The sequence below is a fragment of the Vigna unguiculata genome, chromosome 11 (genome assembly GCF_037176805.1).
Source record: "Vigna unguiculata cultivar grain cowpea cultivar isolate G323 ecotype 2 chromosome 11, ASM3717680v1, whole genome shotgun sequence".
Classification (NCBI taxonomy): Eukaryota; Viridiplantae; Streptophyta; class Magnoliopsida; order Fabales; family Fabaceae; genus Vigna; species Vigna unguiculata.
In genome coordinates, this window is record NC_140802.1 from 33,939,906 (window position 1) to 33,955,040 (window position 15,135).

Sequence of the window (15,135 nt, forward strand, 5' to 3'; positions counted from 1 at the left end):
TGGTAAAGATTCTAAAGTGAGTTAAGGTGGAGACTTTAGAGGTGGCAATTCACACACAGTGACAGCAATATTTGCAGCATGAGGTTTTGTTGATGTTGGGCTTGCGTAATTAACGGTAGTGGTGACCCTTTTGATTATCATTTATGGCAGCAAAGTTCACTAAATATTCATTATTCACCTTCATCTCACTTCTGCTACACTTAACTTAACTCTACCACACTTCCATCACCAAACGCACCAATCATCTAATGCTTTTGGCCTTCCCCTTAAAGAAAAAGAAACCCAAAGCCAATAATGGTAAAGATAAAAAGGACACACTAAAGTTGGTGCCAAGACCCTTCTCTTATTAAATGCTATGCTACTTCCCCCTCCCTTACTATTCAAATTTCAAACTCAAACAAACAAACAAACAAGAGCTTGCAGGGATGAGGAAGTGGTAGATCAAGCATTGCTCAAACATGAGCACAGCCAGGTTCATTAAGTGTGTCACAGTTGGTGATGGTGCTGTTGGAAAGACCTGCATGCTCATCTCTTACACCAGCAACACATTCCCCACTGTATGACTCATAATTTTTAACTTCCAACTTTTTTTTGTGTTTTAGCTTTCACAACTATCACATTAACTTGTTCCTCTTGTTGCAAAAATAAACAAGGATTATGTTCCTACAGTTTTCGACAATTTTAGTGCAAATGTTGTGGTTGATGGCAGCACAGTTAACCTGGGATTGTGGGACACTGCTGGTAAGTATTACATGTGATGTTTCATAAAATTTGTGGTTGCTATGATATATGGCACCTTCAGCCATTTACCAAGATGATTATGAGTGAAAACTATTAGACTTTCTTTGAAAGATCTTGTATCGATTAAAAATAAAACGAGTTTCCAATATATAAGTATATAATACGTGTAAATCTTATTTTATAAGTTGATTTTATAAGATTCAGCTAAGTTTAAAGTTCACTTGTAGATACTCTTTGCAACTAAAATGTTTATTTGGGAAATCATACTCCTCAGTTATTCTTCATGTAGAATATGAATAAGTGGTACTGTCTTGGTGTGTTTTTGGTTCATGGATTCATGACAGGAAGATCGCTGTAAACTCCATTTTACAAACTGGTTTTATAGAATTGAGTTAGACTTAAAATTTACTTCTTAAGATTTTCTGCAACTAAATTGTTTATTTGGGAAATCATACTAAATAATACTTTGCTGGTGTGTTTTTGGTTCATGAATTCAGGACAGGAAGATTACAACAGGCTTAGGCCATTGAGTTACAGAGGAGCAGATGTGTTCCTGCTGGCCTTTTCCCTCATCAGCAAAGCCAGCTATGAGAATATATCTAAAAAGGTTCTTCTAATCACCGATCTCTTTTACAAGGCACAAAGAGTGTGTTGTTTGGTAGAAATTTCAGCCCACAGAAACTGACATTAGGCCAATTTTATACAGTGGATTCCTGAACTGAGACACTATGCTCCAACTGTGCCAATAGTACTTGTGGGAACCAAACTTGGTATCCTCTTAAACTTTTCTTAAATGACTTTGCCTCACATAAGCAAGTACTTTAACTGCATTGTCATTTCACATTGCTTGATCACAGATTTGAGGGAAGACAAACAGTATTTGATTGATCACCCTGGTGCCACAGCTATAACTACTGCCCAGGCAAATCATTTCAAACTCACATATTTTCTTGTTGGAACCATTGATGATATATAGAAGTTTTTGGTTCCATTTTGGAATACACCTAAATACCATAAAATATTGTGCAGGGAGAAGAACTGAAGAAGGCAATTGGTGCTGCTGTGTACATAGAATGCAGCTCCAAGACTCAGCAGGTTTAATTTCTTTTTGTTAAGTTGCATGTAGCCAAACTTACATTGACTTCTATTGTTTTGCCTGCTAAAGAAATTATCATAGAAAAATGTGTGCAAATTACCTCAAGATTACCTTTTGAGAATAACAATTACATATTTAAAGTTAGAAGCATGAATTTGTAAGAGCATTAGACTTTACATGTTTGTGTATAACAACATGAAGTCATGGCCTAATTTATGATTTTGCTGCAACATTTCAGAATGTAAAGTCTGTGTTCGATGCTGCAATAAAGGTTGTTTTGCAGCCACCAAAGTCCAAGAAAAGGGGAAAGAAGAAGAACACGCCTTGTGTTTTCCTCTGAGTCAAGTTGTTGAATTGCAGTTGCAGTGATAGTGTTCAAGTTAAATTCTCACCCTGTAACATTCAGATCCTTCTTCCATTTTCCCCTTTTGTTTGATTTGATAAATAGCACTGCAAACTCTATACTATATTGTTCTACAGTATGTGTACCTGTAAAAGTATATTCAACTCAAGACTATGATACGAAAATTATAATTAGTCAGCATTTTGATGCTAAACTTTTAGTTCCAAACCTCCCTATTAAGTTGTGTTAGGAAGTTCTAATAATACTATTATGAATCATAGAGCATAATTCCACCTACATTTCAATGATAAGCTCTTAATGCCATAAATGATAACCAAATCTAGTGGCCAGTGATTGGAACTTATGAGTGATTAAATACAGCAGCAAAACCACTGAACAAAACAACTCATGCTGGAATTTTAATTCGGATTCAATAATGCCATAGAATTGTTCTGTTATCATTGCTTTGATTTCTCTATGAAATGTAAAAGTGAATATAAAATGATACAAAGGGTTTGTGTAATTATTTAATACGAAATGATGATGGGTTGGGTTTGAACAGAACAGGTTTATCCCACTTGAATAAAGGAAAGACGCTTTCCTCCTGTACCTCCGTAGTTTTCTTCCTACATTCCGTAATTTCTTTCCCATTTTATCTTTTTTTTTAATTCAGAAGTCATTTTTAACTTTTAGACCGTAAAATGCAGAAGTAAAAATTACTTTTGAATTGTACGATCAGAAAGTCATTTTTGTCTTAAAAAAATATCTTTTTTTCAAATTACATAATTCAGTAGCAAAAAATATCTTTCGCATTGTGTAATTTGGAAGTCAAATGATCGTCAAACTGTACAATCCGAAAACTATTTTTTTGAAAAGAAAATTTTTTGAATTGTATAATCTAAAAGTTAGTTTATGAATTGCACAAATTAAAATAAGAAAATGACTTAGATCATTGTAAAAATAATAATTTAGTATAAAGTATTTTATCCAACATAAAATTACTTGTACCCACAATTCATTTTAAACCAAAAATCAATTCTACAATATGTGCCTCACAAATACCAGAAGGAGGAGAAATGTGAAGAGTTTTAAGAAAACATATTAATTTATTTTAAATAGGCTTAAATAAAAGAGCAAATAACGTAGCGCCTGTAGCTCAGTGGATAGAGCGTCTGTTTCCTAAGCAGAAAGTCGTAGGTTCGACCCCTACCTGGCGCGTTTTGGTTATTTTAATGATTCATAACTTTTAATATCTTGTAATTTTGATTTTTTATATAATTTTACAAAAAAATCCATAGTTTTAATAATCCATTCTATTTTCAGTTCACTATATATGTAGCTCTATTATATTACACTAGTTTTAGACTACTATATGGATAAAGTGCATTAACAAACTCATTGATGGATTCGTCTAATCAGTATATCAACATACTTGTCTAATATGTATTAATAAACTCATCTAATTTGTGTGTGAAAAGACTTGTCTAATATATATTGCTAGAATTGTCCAATAAATATATAAATGACTCGTATAATATAAACTTGTCTAATATTTTTTGCTATACTCATCTAATTAATGTATTCACATACTTGTCTAATAATTTTTGTTATACTCATCTAATCAACGTATGAAATGACTTCTCTAATGTTTTTTGTTATGCTCGTCTAGTTATTGTATGAACAATCTCATATATATTTTTTGCTATATTCTTCTAATCAGTGTATGAAAATATTTGTCTGATGTATATTTTTAGACTCGTCTAATAAATACATCGACAGACTCGCCTAATATGTATTGTTAGACTTGTTTAATCAACATACGAACACACTCATATAATGAGTATTACTAGAGCCTCTAATTAGTGTATATGCAGACTCATGTAATGTGTATTCAAGACTCATATAATCAGTGAGTGGACAAACTCATCTAATGTGTATTACTAAACTGTCTAACTTGTGTATATACAAACTTGTCTATTGTATAATACTAGATTTGTCTAATCAATGTATATACATACTCATATAGTGTTTGTTGTTAAAGTCATTTAATTAGTGTATGGACATAGTCGTCCAATCAATGTATGTGCAAACTCATTTAATTGTATTGAAAGACTTGTTTAACTAGTGAATGGACAAACTTGTCTAATGTGTATTAATATACTCATATAATTTATGTATGCATAGACACATTTGTGCATATTGACAAACTTGTCTTATCCGTGTATGAACAAACTCATCTAGTGTTTGTTGCAAGTCTTGTTTAATTAGTGTATGGATAGAATCATCTAATGGGTATTCCTAAACCTGTGTAATCAATATGAGGAATGATTCATATAATATTTTTTTTATATACTTGTTTAAGGATTGTATGAACATACTCATCTAATATATATTGTTAAACTTGTATAATCACTGCATCAACAAACTCATTTAATATTTTTTGTTACACTAATCTAATCAGTATATGCTTAGATTCGTCTAATCAATGTATGGAATACCTCATCTAATTTTTTTTTTGTTATACTCGTCCAATTAATGTATGGACAAACTTCTTTTGTGTGTATTATTAGCTTTGTCTAATGGTTTTTGTTATACTCATTTAATCAATGAATGTACAAATTCATCTAATGTATATATTATTAGACTCATATAATGTTTTTTTTTTCTATATTTGTCTAATGTGTTGATAGACTCGTCTAATCAATATACATATAAAATGTATTTCTAAATTCAAGTAATCAAATATAAATACATTAATATTATATTCTAATAATCCATTATATTTTCAATTCACTTATATATTAGCTCTATTATATATATATATATATATATATGACGTAATGAAATGGAGAAAAAAAAGTATGATATTTTTCTTTTTTTGACAAAATTAGGATAAGAGTTATATGGTCGTGGCACAAAGAATAATTTAAGACAGAATAACGTTGCGCCTGTAGCTCAGTGGATAGAGCGTCTGTTTCATAAGCAGAAAGTCGTAGGTTCGACCCTACCTGGCGCGTTTCGGTTATTTAATCATTCATAATTTTAATATTTGGTAATTTTGATTTTTTATGTAATATTGTAAAAAAAAATCCATAGTTTTAATAATCATTCTATTTTCAATTATATATATATATATATATATATATATATAATGAAAACGAGATAAACTGTATGATATTTATTTTTTTGACAAAATTTAATAGGATAACAGTTATACAGACTTGGTACAAAACATAATTCAATAGACTGTGCATCTATATATTTTTAAAACTAAAAACAAAATAAAGTTATGATGATAAAAGGATTAGCATTGCGTAAAAAGTAGGATCCAAATTATGAATAATTAAAAAGAAAAGAACAAAAACTACAAAATTAAATAAAAGAGAACCAAAACTACGATAATTATAATTAATACAGAATGGATAATTTATAACAATATATATAATATATATAAAGAGAAGAGAATACAATTTTTTGGCATTCACCATTCTATTTTTAATTTTATACCTGATATTTAATTTTTTATATTTATTTTAATATGTACATTTTTTTACTTTTACTTTTACTTTTATATTTAAAAATCTAATCTCATTTTTAATTTTTAAACTTTCTCCATTTGAATCTTTCAAACTCATTCTTCATATTCTCATATCATTATAACGAGTTGTAGAGGAGTTACACTGAAAAATCAATAAGACCATCATAATTCATGTCTTTTTCATTGTTGCTCATCGTTGACATTTCCTTGAGGAATCTAAATTATTTAGCAGGTGCACACGTTTGATTGTAGCATAATAAGGTTGTATCTATAGGAATCCAAATTCATAAAACAATAATTTACTATCCATTCAAGTTTGTAATGAAACAATGATAAATGTATGACAATTATACAAACAATTTGACAAATTAACAAAGATAAAAGATGTTGATTAAGATGTTGGGATTGAACTTAATTTCTTTCACTCAACTATACTATTCTTGATTCTCTATAAATTATGTTTTTTACTTTTGTGTTCCTCGAAGTACTCTTCAATATAATTCTAAATCCATTCTTGAAGTTTTAAAACCTAAAGTTATCAGACCCTGGGTGATCCCTCACCCCTGGTTGAATGACTCCTTACATTAATGAGCAAAACTCTTTAAATCAACTAAAGTCGTAGATCCATTCTTGGCATCTACCAAGCATTAGAAATTTTTATTGGATATAAACTTAAACCAACGACGTCTATTCCCCAACAATCAAAGATTTCTACTGCTAGCATGTATTGTAGATTTCTACTTATAGCATGTATTGTAGGGGCAACTCATGCTTTCTTGTAGTTCCTCCGATCCTCTAGCATTTGTCACAACTTTTGTAATGTTCAAGTGCATCTTTGAAAATGGTTGGCCAACAAAGTCCATATTGAAGCTCCTTAGTTGTTGTTCTTTCCCTCCTAATTATAATGTCCTTTATATGGTGAGTTATGACAATGTCATATCAAATCTTTGATTTCGTCACCAAATAAGCATCTCCTTACAAATCCATCTGCACCTATCTTGAAAAGATAAGGATCATTGCAAACATATTGCTTGGAATCTTTGAATAACTTATTTCTTTTGTGCCAATTATACTCTTTTGGAATCACACAACTACTTTAAAATTTGCTAGATAAGCTCACCAATGCCTCTCTCTTATAGACAATAACTTCTCATCAAGGAAGCTTTCCATAATGTCCCCTTCCTTTTTTATGATTTCGGAATTGGCGAGCTTAGATAGGTGATCAACTACTAGTATCCATCTGATGAGTTGATGGTGATTTATTGTTAATCCTTTTACAACAAGTGTATTGTTGTCTTGTAGTAGAAAGTCGTCTCTAGAGGGACTTGCAAATGTTTATCAATTATTAGATCACAATCATTACTCATTTAGAATTCAATTTTTAATTAGAGATTTCGAGAATTAAATCTAGAGGACAAGGTTGAGTGCTTTTGTCTTCCCTTTCTCTTCAGATTATAATTTACCTTTCTTTGTCTAAAAATTCTTCAAAATTATTGCCCTGGAAGCACTCTTTTTAGGTAGATTTAGATGCATCCCTACTATCTAGAACCTAGGAAATCTAAAACCAAGGTGATCTCTCAACTCTTAGCAGATTAAAACCCTACATTATTGCTCGAGCCTTTCCTTGCCCAACATCCCCTCTAGATACTTGGTTTTAGCACCAGTACAGGTATGGCAAGCTCTTTGGACCACAATTCAAACTAGTTTCCGAACTTAGTTTGAACCAGTTAAAATTATCATAATTAATCTAAACAACTTGCAACCAATAATCTTAAACAGTAAGTGGACAAAATTATGGTTCTAGGTATGTAAGTTTGAAGTAGGTGTGGTGGGACACTAAGCATGGAGTTAGGGAATCAATTGTGAATATGGGCGATTATAATTAGATGAATTGGATTAAGTTATAATCTGTTTTGGGTGCTACATCAGTAAAGTGTCGCTATTGGTATAGCGCTTAGCAGCATGAGGGAGGCTGCCAAGCGATAGGACTACAAGGGAAGTCCCTAGATCGCGTGGCGCCTGGTAGTGAGGAGTGAACTGACAGGTGATAGTCTTTGAGACAATAGGCCTGCATGCAGCTTGGCGCCAAGCGGCGAAAGGTTTCTGCCAAGCGGTTTGTGTAGGATTGTCGTCTGGCGGTGCTTAGACAGTGTTAGGCGATAGTGTAGAGGGCAATGTGTTCTTTTAAATTGTGTTTTGGATGTTCGTGATGTGGGACTTAGACCAGGAGATGCTTGATTGTGTCATGAGCAAGTAGGTTCATGGCTGGTGGTGGACACGTGATAATATGAGCGGGAAGGTTCATATTATGATGCTCTCATGTGAGGATACGAGCAGAGAGGTTCGTATGTTTCGTGCTCACACTTGACGGCTACTATGAGTGGGGAAGTTCATAATTGTTAGATCACGTGTGTTGGATTACAGGCGGGGAGGTCCATAGAGTTGAACAACGGGCGGGGAGGTCCATAGAGTTGAACTACGAGCGGGGAGGTTCGTAGAGACAGGACCACGAGCAAGCAGGTTCGTGGAAGCATATTATATCCTGGGTATATGGTCAATTATTTTTGTCACTTGTAGGTTGGAAAAGCTTGGGGCATAAAGGTTCTTGGCCAAGAATTAACTAAAATAAAGTATTTTGGGTGATTCTTTATTTTATCAAATTATGTGTTATTTGTTTATGAGCTCACATTTTTTGTTTGTGTTTGGCGATGATTGTGTGACTTGTCACACGGGCGCAGATGATATTCCAGGTAATGCTGGTGATGCCTAGAGACGAAGAGAGGGCTAGCATGGGTTTTAGATTATGTTTATTGATGAGTCATTATTTTCTTCCATTCCACTAGCCTTTGTGTACCCATTAGACAGTTGTTCAGTGCTTAATTGTTCATCTTTAGAGTATTTTTCATCTGTTGGGCTTTATTGGGCCACTGTTCCGAATTTGGACTAATTTCACATTATTTGGCCTAATTTTTGGTTTTCATTATTTGGTTAAATTACCCTTTTGGGCCCTCTATTTGTCATGAAATTTTATTTTGGTCCTCACGTTTTTTGTTGTCTCAATTTGGTCCTCACCGTTAATTTTGACCAGACGGTGTTAAAGTTAACGTCACGTGTCAATTTCTGGTTTTTAATTTTTAATTTTTAATTTTTAATTTTAATTTTATAATTTTATTTTCTTAAAAAAAATTATTTTTGACACGTGTCACTTCACAGTCGTGCCATGTGTCAAAGTGACTCAATTTGGTCCCTATATTTGTTTTTAGTTTCAATTTAGTCTCAATTTTTGTAACAATGAAGCAATATTGTCCTTCCTCAAATTGACACTAAATTTAGTTTTTAATAAATTTTATGGTGATATTCTTACTAAAATTAACGTTTTTATTAAATATTTCTATAAATATTTTAAATTAACTTTAAATTCTCCACAAAACATTAGACTTTGATTTTGTTTTGAACTTGAAATTTAGTTCCTAAATTTATGTGTGACAAATTATTTGATTTTTAATCTTCACCAAGTTTGTATAATATGATACACTTGATGCCTTTATATATGATGACAAAATTGTTAATTTTTGAAATTAAGTTTGGGGTTTAACTATGTTTAATAATAAAACTAAAAAAAATTATTTAAAAATATTTCTATAAATATTTAATAAAAATGTCAATTTGATTAAGAATATCATCATAAGTTGTATACAAAGATTAAATTGAGTCTAAATCTAAGGAGGGACAATATTGCTTCATTTTTACAAAAATGGACTAAATTGAAACTAAAAACAAATATAGGGACCAAATCGAGTCACTTTGACACGTGGCACAACGGTGAAATGACACGTGTCAAAAATAAAAAAAAAATTCAAAAAATTCAAAAAAAAATTCAAAAAAAAATTCAAAAAAAATTCAAAAAAAAATTCAAAAAATTCAAAAAAACCAAAAATTGACACGTGGAATTAATTTTAACACCGTCTGGTCAAAGTTAACGGTGAGGACCAAATTGAGTCATTTTTAAGAAAATGAGGACCAAATATAGATAACGAAAAACGTGAAGACCAAAATGAAATTTAATGACAAATAAAGGGACCAAAAGGGTAATTTAAGATAATTATTTTTAGGCATTTGGGTGAAGCAATTTTGGAGCTTGGACATCAATATTCAGTTGAAGAGAGTTGCCACATCATTTCCATGTCATTTTCACGTCAGCAGAGTGAATGGGTCAACATTAGAGGACCAGGAGTGGCATTTTTGTAATTTTGAGTATCAGAGTGGCAATTTTGTAAATATGAGTGGCAGACTTGAGGTGACCACAAGAATAGGGTTTCTTTTCCATGCACCAGCCGCACACTTCATCACCTACCTTTCTCCAACCTCCATTTTCGCTCTCCAAGCTTCCATGGAAGTGCCCTTTGCGGTTTTCACATTTTTGGGTAGTTTTTATCGTTTTTATGCACATTTGACTGCACCCATTGAGATTTTACGTTTTGAATTCGTTTTCTATCTTGGGCAGCTCATTTTGTGGGTTTTATAAACTTGGAACACCACCCATTAATGAGGTTTTCGTGTTTATATATCACAACACCGTTTTACATTCCATTGAAGCTTTGAAATCTCTCTTTTTGCTCTTAATTTGCATTTTCAGAATTCATAGTTTAGGGATTTTGAGTTTGATGTTCTGTTTCAGATTCGAATTGGTTGATTGTTCCATTTTCCATGTCTAGCTAAGTTTTTCGTATTGGTTCCTTGAAGAAACTGAATTGACACCATGAGGTTAATGTTTTGCAGTGCACTCTAATTCCTATTTTCTCTTCATCCTATTCAATTTCGTAGCTTTGAATGAAATAGAATTTGTGATGCTTAATCACGGGTCCATGTTTTCCACAATTTCAGAACCCTTGGCATGCTCAGTGAGTTCAGATTTTGGCCACAGTTGCTTAATATGTGTGTGTGTGTGTGAAATTGAAAGAAGGATGTGTGTTATGCTTAATGGCATAATGAAGTTGTGTTAATTTTCGCATAGTTGATTAATTTGGATTTCATGAGAGTAAATTGGATAAGATAATTGATTTAGTAACCTGTGATTGGTGGATTTTCAGTGGAATCAAGGAATCAATACATTTTGAATTTTGTGTTTAATTAAGTTTCACTGTTTCTATTAGAATTTAGCAATTTTGTGTGAATCTGCAACCCCCCTTGTTATTGTTGTGTTATCTGGAAATTGAAGTTTTGAATGAAAATATTGGTCGTTGGGAGACGACTTGGTTCACTTTCATATACTGCATTTTAAGTGTTTTAATTTGGTAGGGATACGGCCTCTATCATTTATCTACGATTTTAATTTTTAGTCAGTTATTTTGAGAACTTGTAAAACGATTATGGTTTTTATGGATTTTGTTATTTTGAATTTTAAGCGTTGTATAAATTTTAAAATTTCCCATGCTTGGGAATAATAAATTATGACGTTTGAATTTCAATTATGATTTATTTATTTTATTTAAGTAATTTCCAGTAGGGACGTTACAAAAATTCCCTTACATCAAGTCCAAGAAAACTTTACTTCACCCTTTTTAGGTTATATCACACATAAAATCAATTACATTCATCATACCTCCTCATACATGTATATGCATATCGATTAATTCCTCATAACATTCAAAATAAGAAATAAAAGCAGTTTTATTACTAACTAGCACAAAAAGTCCCACCCAAAGAAGTTCTCATAGAGATGCCCCTAAAGGAATTTCTCCTAGTGCCAGACAGATGATGCTCAACACCAGTTTCGACGCCTAGAAAGCCTAGTGTTCGCCCAACGAAGGCACCTCTAGAGCTCCTAGGATTTAATTTGAATTATTGGTGCCCAATGACCCTAGGTGGTGCCCGTCGACACTAAGTTAGTGAGCTCTCTGACTTTGGTGTCGCCCAACGAGGATTGTGCTCGCCTAGCAAGAGTCAAACCAGAGATCCTCATTGCCTAAGTGGTGTTCAGTGGTATATTAATACTCCAAACCCCCCTCTTTGAGCTTTAATTGAGTAATTTGACAACTCTTGAGTTAATCCCCACTTAATAAATGTTCTAATACATAAATTTTTGGTTCTTAACTCAAGTAGGGCCAAACTTCTCAATTAAAGGATCTCACAGAGGCATTTCAAATCCACAGACAAACTAGAAACTCGTGCTTTAAACATACCACAATGCACACAAAAAGAACACACATATCTATAACATATTAAGCAAGGTACATATCAATTTAGATGACAACTCAACACAATCAACTTGACATATTGACATAAAATTAAACGATCACATATACATATATTCCACTAAACTATTCAAGTGTAATTAGGTTCACTCATCTTAAAAACAGTTCTATTGACCCCTAAACACCAAAGCACATTCAACTCCAAAGGATGTTATGTGTTCCTGTATGGAACCAAGCGATCTCAAGAACCTTCGACCTTCCTTCCTATTCTCTTTCCGACTCTTTTTGTGACTGCTTCTGGTGTGGACTCCAGAGGTGGGGTACATGCAGGCACTCTAACGCTCAAGTCAAATAGTAATTCGATGTGGGGCATATGTAAAATAGTGATAAAAGCATACCTCCACCTTTAGCTAATAGACCCTATTTTATATTATTTGTTTTCTAATCATGTCATTATTACTCGCAGACCGTTCTTATTCTTTACATCAATGTTAATATGCTCTATTAGCATCGTACCATAACTGCCAATGATTGTTACATTCCTTTCTACCTGAGATTATACGCCTTTGTCTACACACATGTACACCAACTCCTCTACCCTAGGCTAGGATGCCCACCTTTCCATCATTGGGTCAAGATGTACAGGGCCAAAATGGGCTGAGATATACCTGGCCATTGTGCCATGCCAACTTGCCCATCTCTTCCTACACCTGCTAGGTTGGAAACGTTTCCTCACACCTCCTTGAGTCGAGATATGGACGACCTGCTCCAAAGCTAGCTGAGACGAGATAGTGTCGGCCTCCTCTTACGTTGCAGATATACCGACCGACTTACCTATACATTATGTATATACATAGAAACATTGTAACATCTCTACGGGAAATTACTTAATTAAAATAAATCCATATATATATATATATATAAGAATAATTAAGTTCAAACATTGCACTTTATTACTCCCAAAACGTGGGAAAAATTAACACAATAATAATAGCGCCATAAATTTAAAGAAAACTAATAGTACTTCTATTACAATTTCCAAAATCTGCCAAAACAATGAAAACCCTAAGAATTCTCTAACTCAAAATCCCCAGGATAACCCTCTCTCCGTCTCAGGTGTTAGCAACATCACCTGTATCATCCATTGCTCCCGTGTAAAGAAATACACGATCATCGCCAAGCACAAACAGAAAGGGTGAGTTCAACAAAATATAAGAAACATATCAGTTAAATAATATAAATACACCCCAATTATATTCTCATAGTTAAATCCTAATCACATCCTTAATACCCCTAAGGCTTTTAAACCTCCAATTTACAACAAAGTTAGCCATGGACTCAAGATTCATGATGCTCACACGAATCTGCCCGCTCGTGGTCCTGCCTCTACGAACCTCCCCGCTTGTAGTCCTACTCTACGAACCTGCCCGCCCGTAGTCCAACACATGTGATCCACCAGCTACGTACCTCCCCGCACTCAACATCTATCAACTGTGAGCACGAAACATACGAACCTACCTCGCTCGTATCTCCATAGGAGAGTAATTGAGTATGAACCTCCCCGCTCATACTATCACATGTCAACCATCATCCATGAACCTATTCGCTCATGGCATAACATCTCCTTATCCATGTTCGCATCAATGCGTACAAGCAATACCCACAAACTGCACTAAACTCGCTTGGGCTAGAAGCCTTAGCTTAAGCGACCAGGCCTGTCTCGCTCAAGCTAAGATTCCTCGGCTAAGCGAGCGTGCTACCATGGTTCAAGTGCGAAGACTCGCTTAGGCGAGCTCGTCTCGCCTAGGCGAGACCTCCCTTCGCTCAACACAACATCACTTGCCTAGGCAGTGAGACATCAGATCACACACTCCTCAGTTGCGATTTCTCGCTTAGGCGAGTACCTCTCGCTTGAGCGAGGTACTCTGTCGCTCAAACGATGGGCTCCTCGCCTGAGCGAGCCCCTCGAGCATAACCTCACCACTACGCGATTTCTCGCCTAGTCGAGTTGCTCTCGCCTGAGCGAGATGTGTAGACACAACCCAAAATTTCGTTTCTGCTATTCTCGCCTAGGCGAGCCTAGTTAGCTTGAGCGAGAAAAGTAAATATTCTCCCTGTAATGCGCGCATAAACCTATCCCCAAAAGCCCCAAAACCAATTCAACCAAGCCAAGCGATACATCACAAGATTTAACATTTTGTGCGTGATTTGAACATCAAATTGGTCACTCCAATTGCGAAATCAGACCTTAAACACCAATAGTACAACAAATTCCCATAATTCCCATACAATGCATAACAAATTGACCAAAACAACATAGCAACAATTTCACCTCTGATTCATACCATAAGGAGCACGAAAATTCATGATCAAACACAATTATACATGCATTTCAGAGTACACGAAAATTCACAATCATAAAAGCGCGCAAAAGAACTCCACTAACCTATGAATCCTTGCTTCAAAAGGTTGTCTAACCTTGGCTTTGTGATATCTAAGAACCCTCCTTTTGCTCTCTCAACCACTACAACTTTGCTCTCAATCCCAATTTACTTTCCCACTCAAAATTCGTGCTCCCTTCTCACTCTAGGTTCAGAATTCTAAAACCCTTCTAATTGCCTAATTCTCCTCTTTTATATGGCTCCTAATTGTGGTAAAAAAAATAAAACAAAAATGGTATTTTTAATGTTTATTATTACCTTCCATAGGCCATTATGGGTTGTTTCTCCCAACTCCCTTGGCTGCCCATTGTCTCTAGGGCTTTCCCACCCTTTCAGATTCAGACCACAAGTATTTTAGCAAAAATAAAGAGATTAATGTGTTCTCATTAAGAGTTGAACCCACAACCCATCAATTACCAAGTCAAATGCACAACCAATTCAACCAATTCACATTTATGATAATTCCTAAAATTTTAGGATTATATTATCACGTCTAACATTCAAATATATTAACAAAATAATGCATAAATTAAAATAACACACAATTGGCATACATAGGACTCAAACCCAAGTCCTCTCACACAATTAAGTACTCTCAACCATTTGAGCTAGTACTTTTCCACATCACAACAATTAACATTAAATGCCATATAAGCTTCCACTACCCGCATTTATTAAACAATTATTTATTTATTTATTCAATTTTCCCGAGTCTTACAAACATCACAAGAATAATTAGGCCATACAATTGTGATCACTGATGGCATAGACTCTAATTAATG

General features: G+C 33.9%; 1 protein-coding gene and 1 non-coding gene across 2 annotated transcripts; both read left to right on the forward strand.

Annotated features, from left to right (window-relative positions):
- Window positions 1-320: 320 nt before the first annotated feature.
- LOC114169936 (rac-like GTP-binding protein RAC2) lies at window positions 321-2,394 on the forward strand. The gene is made up of 7 exons (XM_028055339.2): window positions 321-557; window positions 654-741; window positions 1,239-1,348; window positions 1,448-1,511; window positions 1,599-1,663; window positions 1,771-1,836; window positions 2,076-2,394. Exons 1-7 carry the CDS (start codon window positions 459-461, stop codon window positions 2,175-2,177), a joined length of 594 nt encoding a protein of 197 aa, XP_027911140.2. The 5' UTR covers window positions 321-458; the 3' UTR covers window positions 2,178-2,394.
- A 931-nt stretch (window positions 2,395-3,325) lies between these two features.
- Window positions 3,326-3,398, forward strand: TRNAR-CCU (transfer RNA arginine (anticodon CCU)). The gene has a single exon. It is a non-coding gene; the product is annotated as a tRNA-Arg (tRNA).
- Window positions 3,399-15,135: the final 11,737 nt, after the last annotated feature.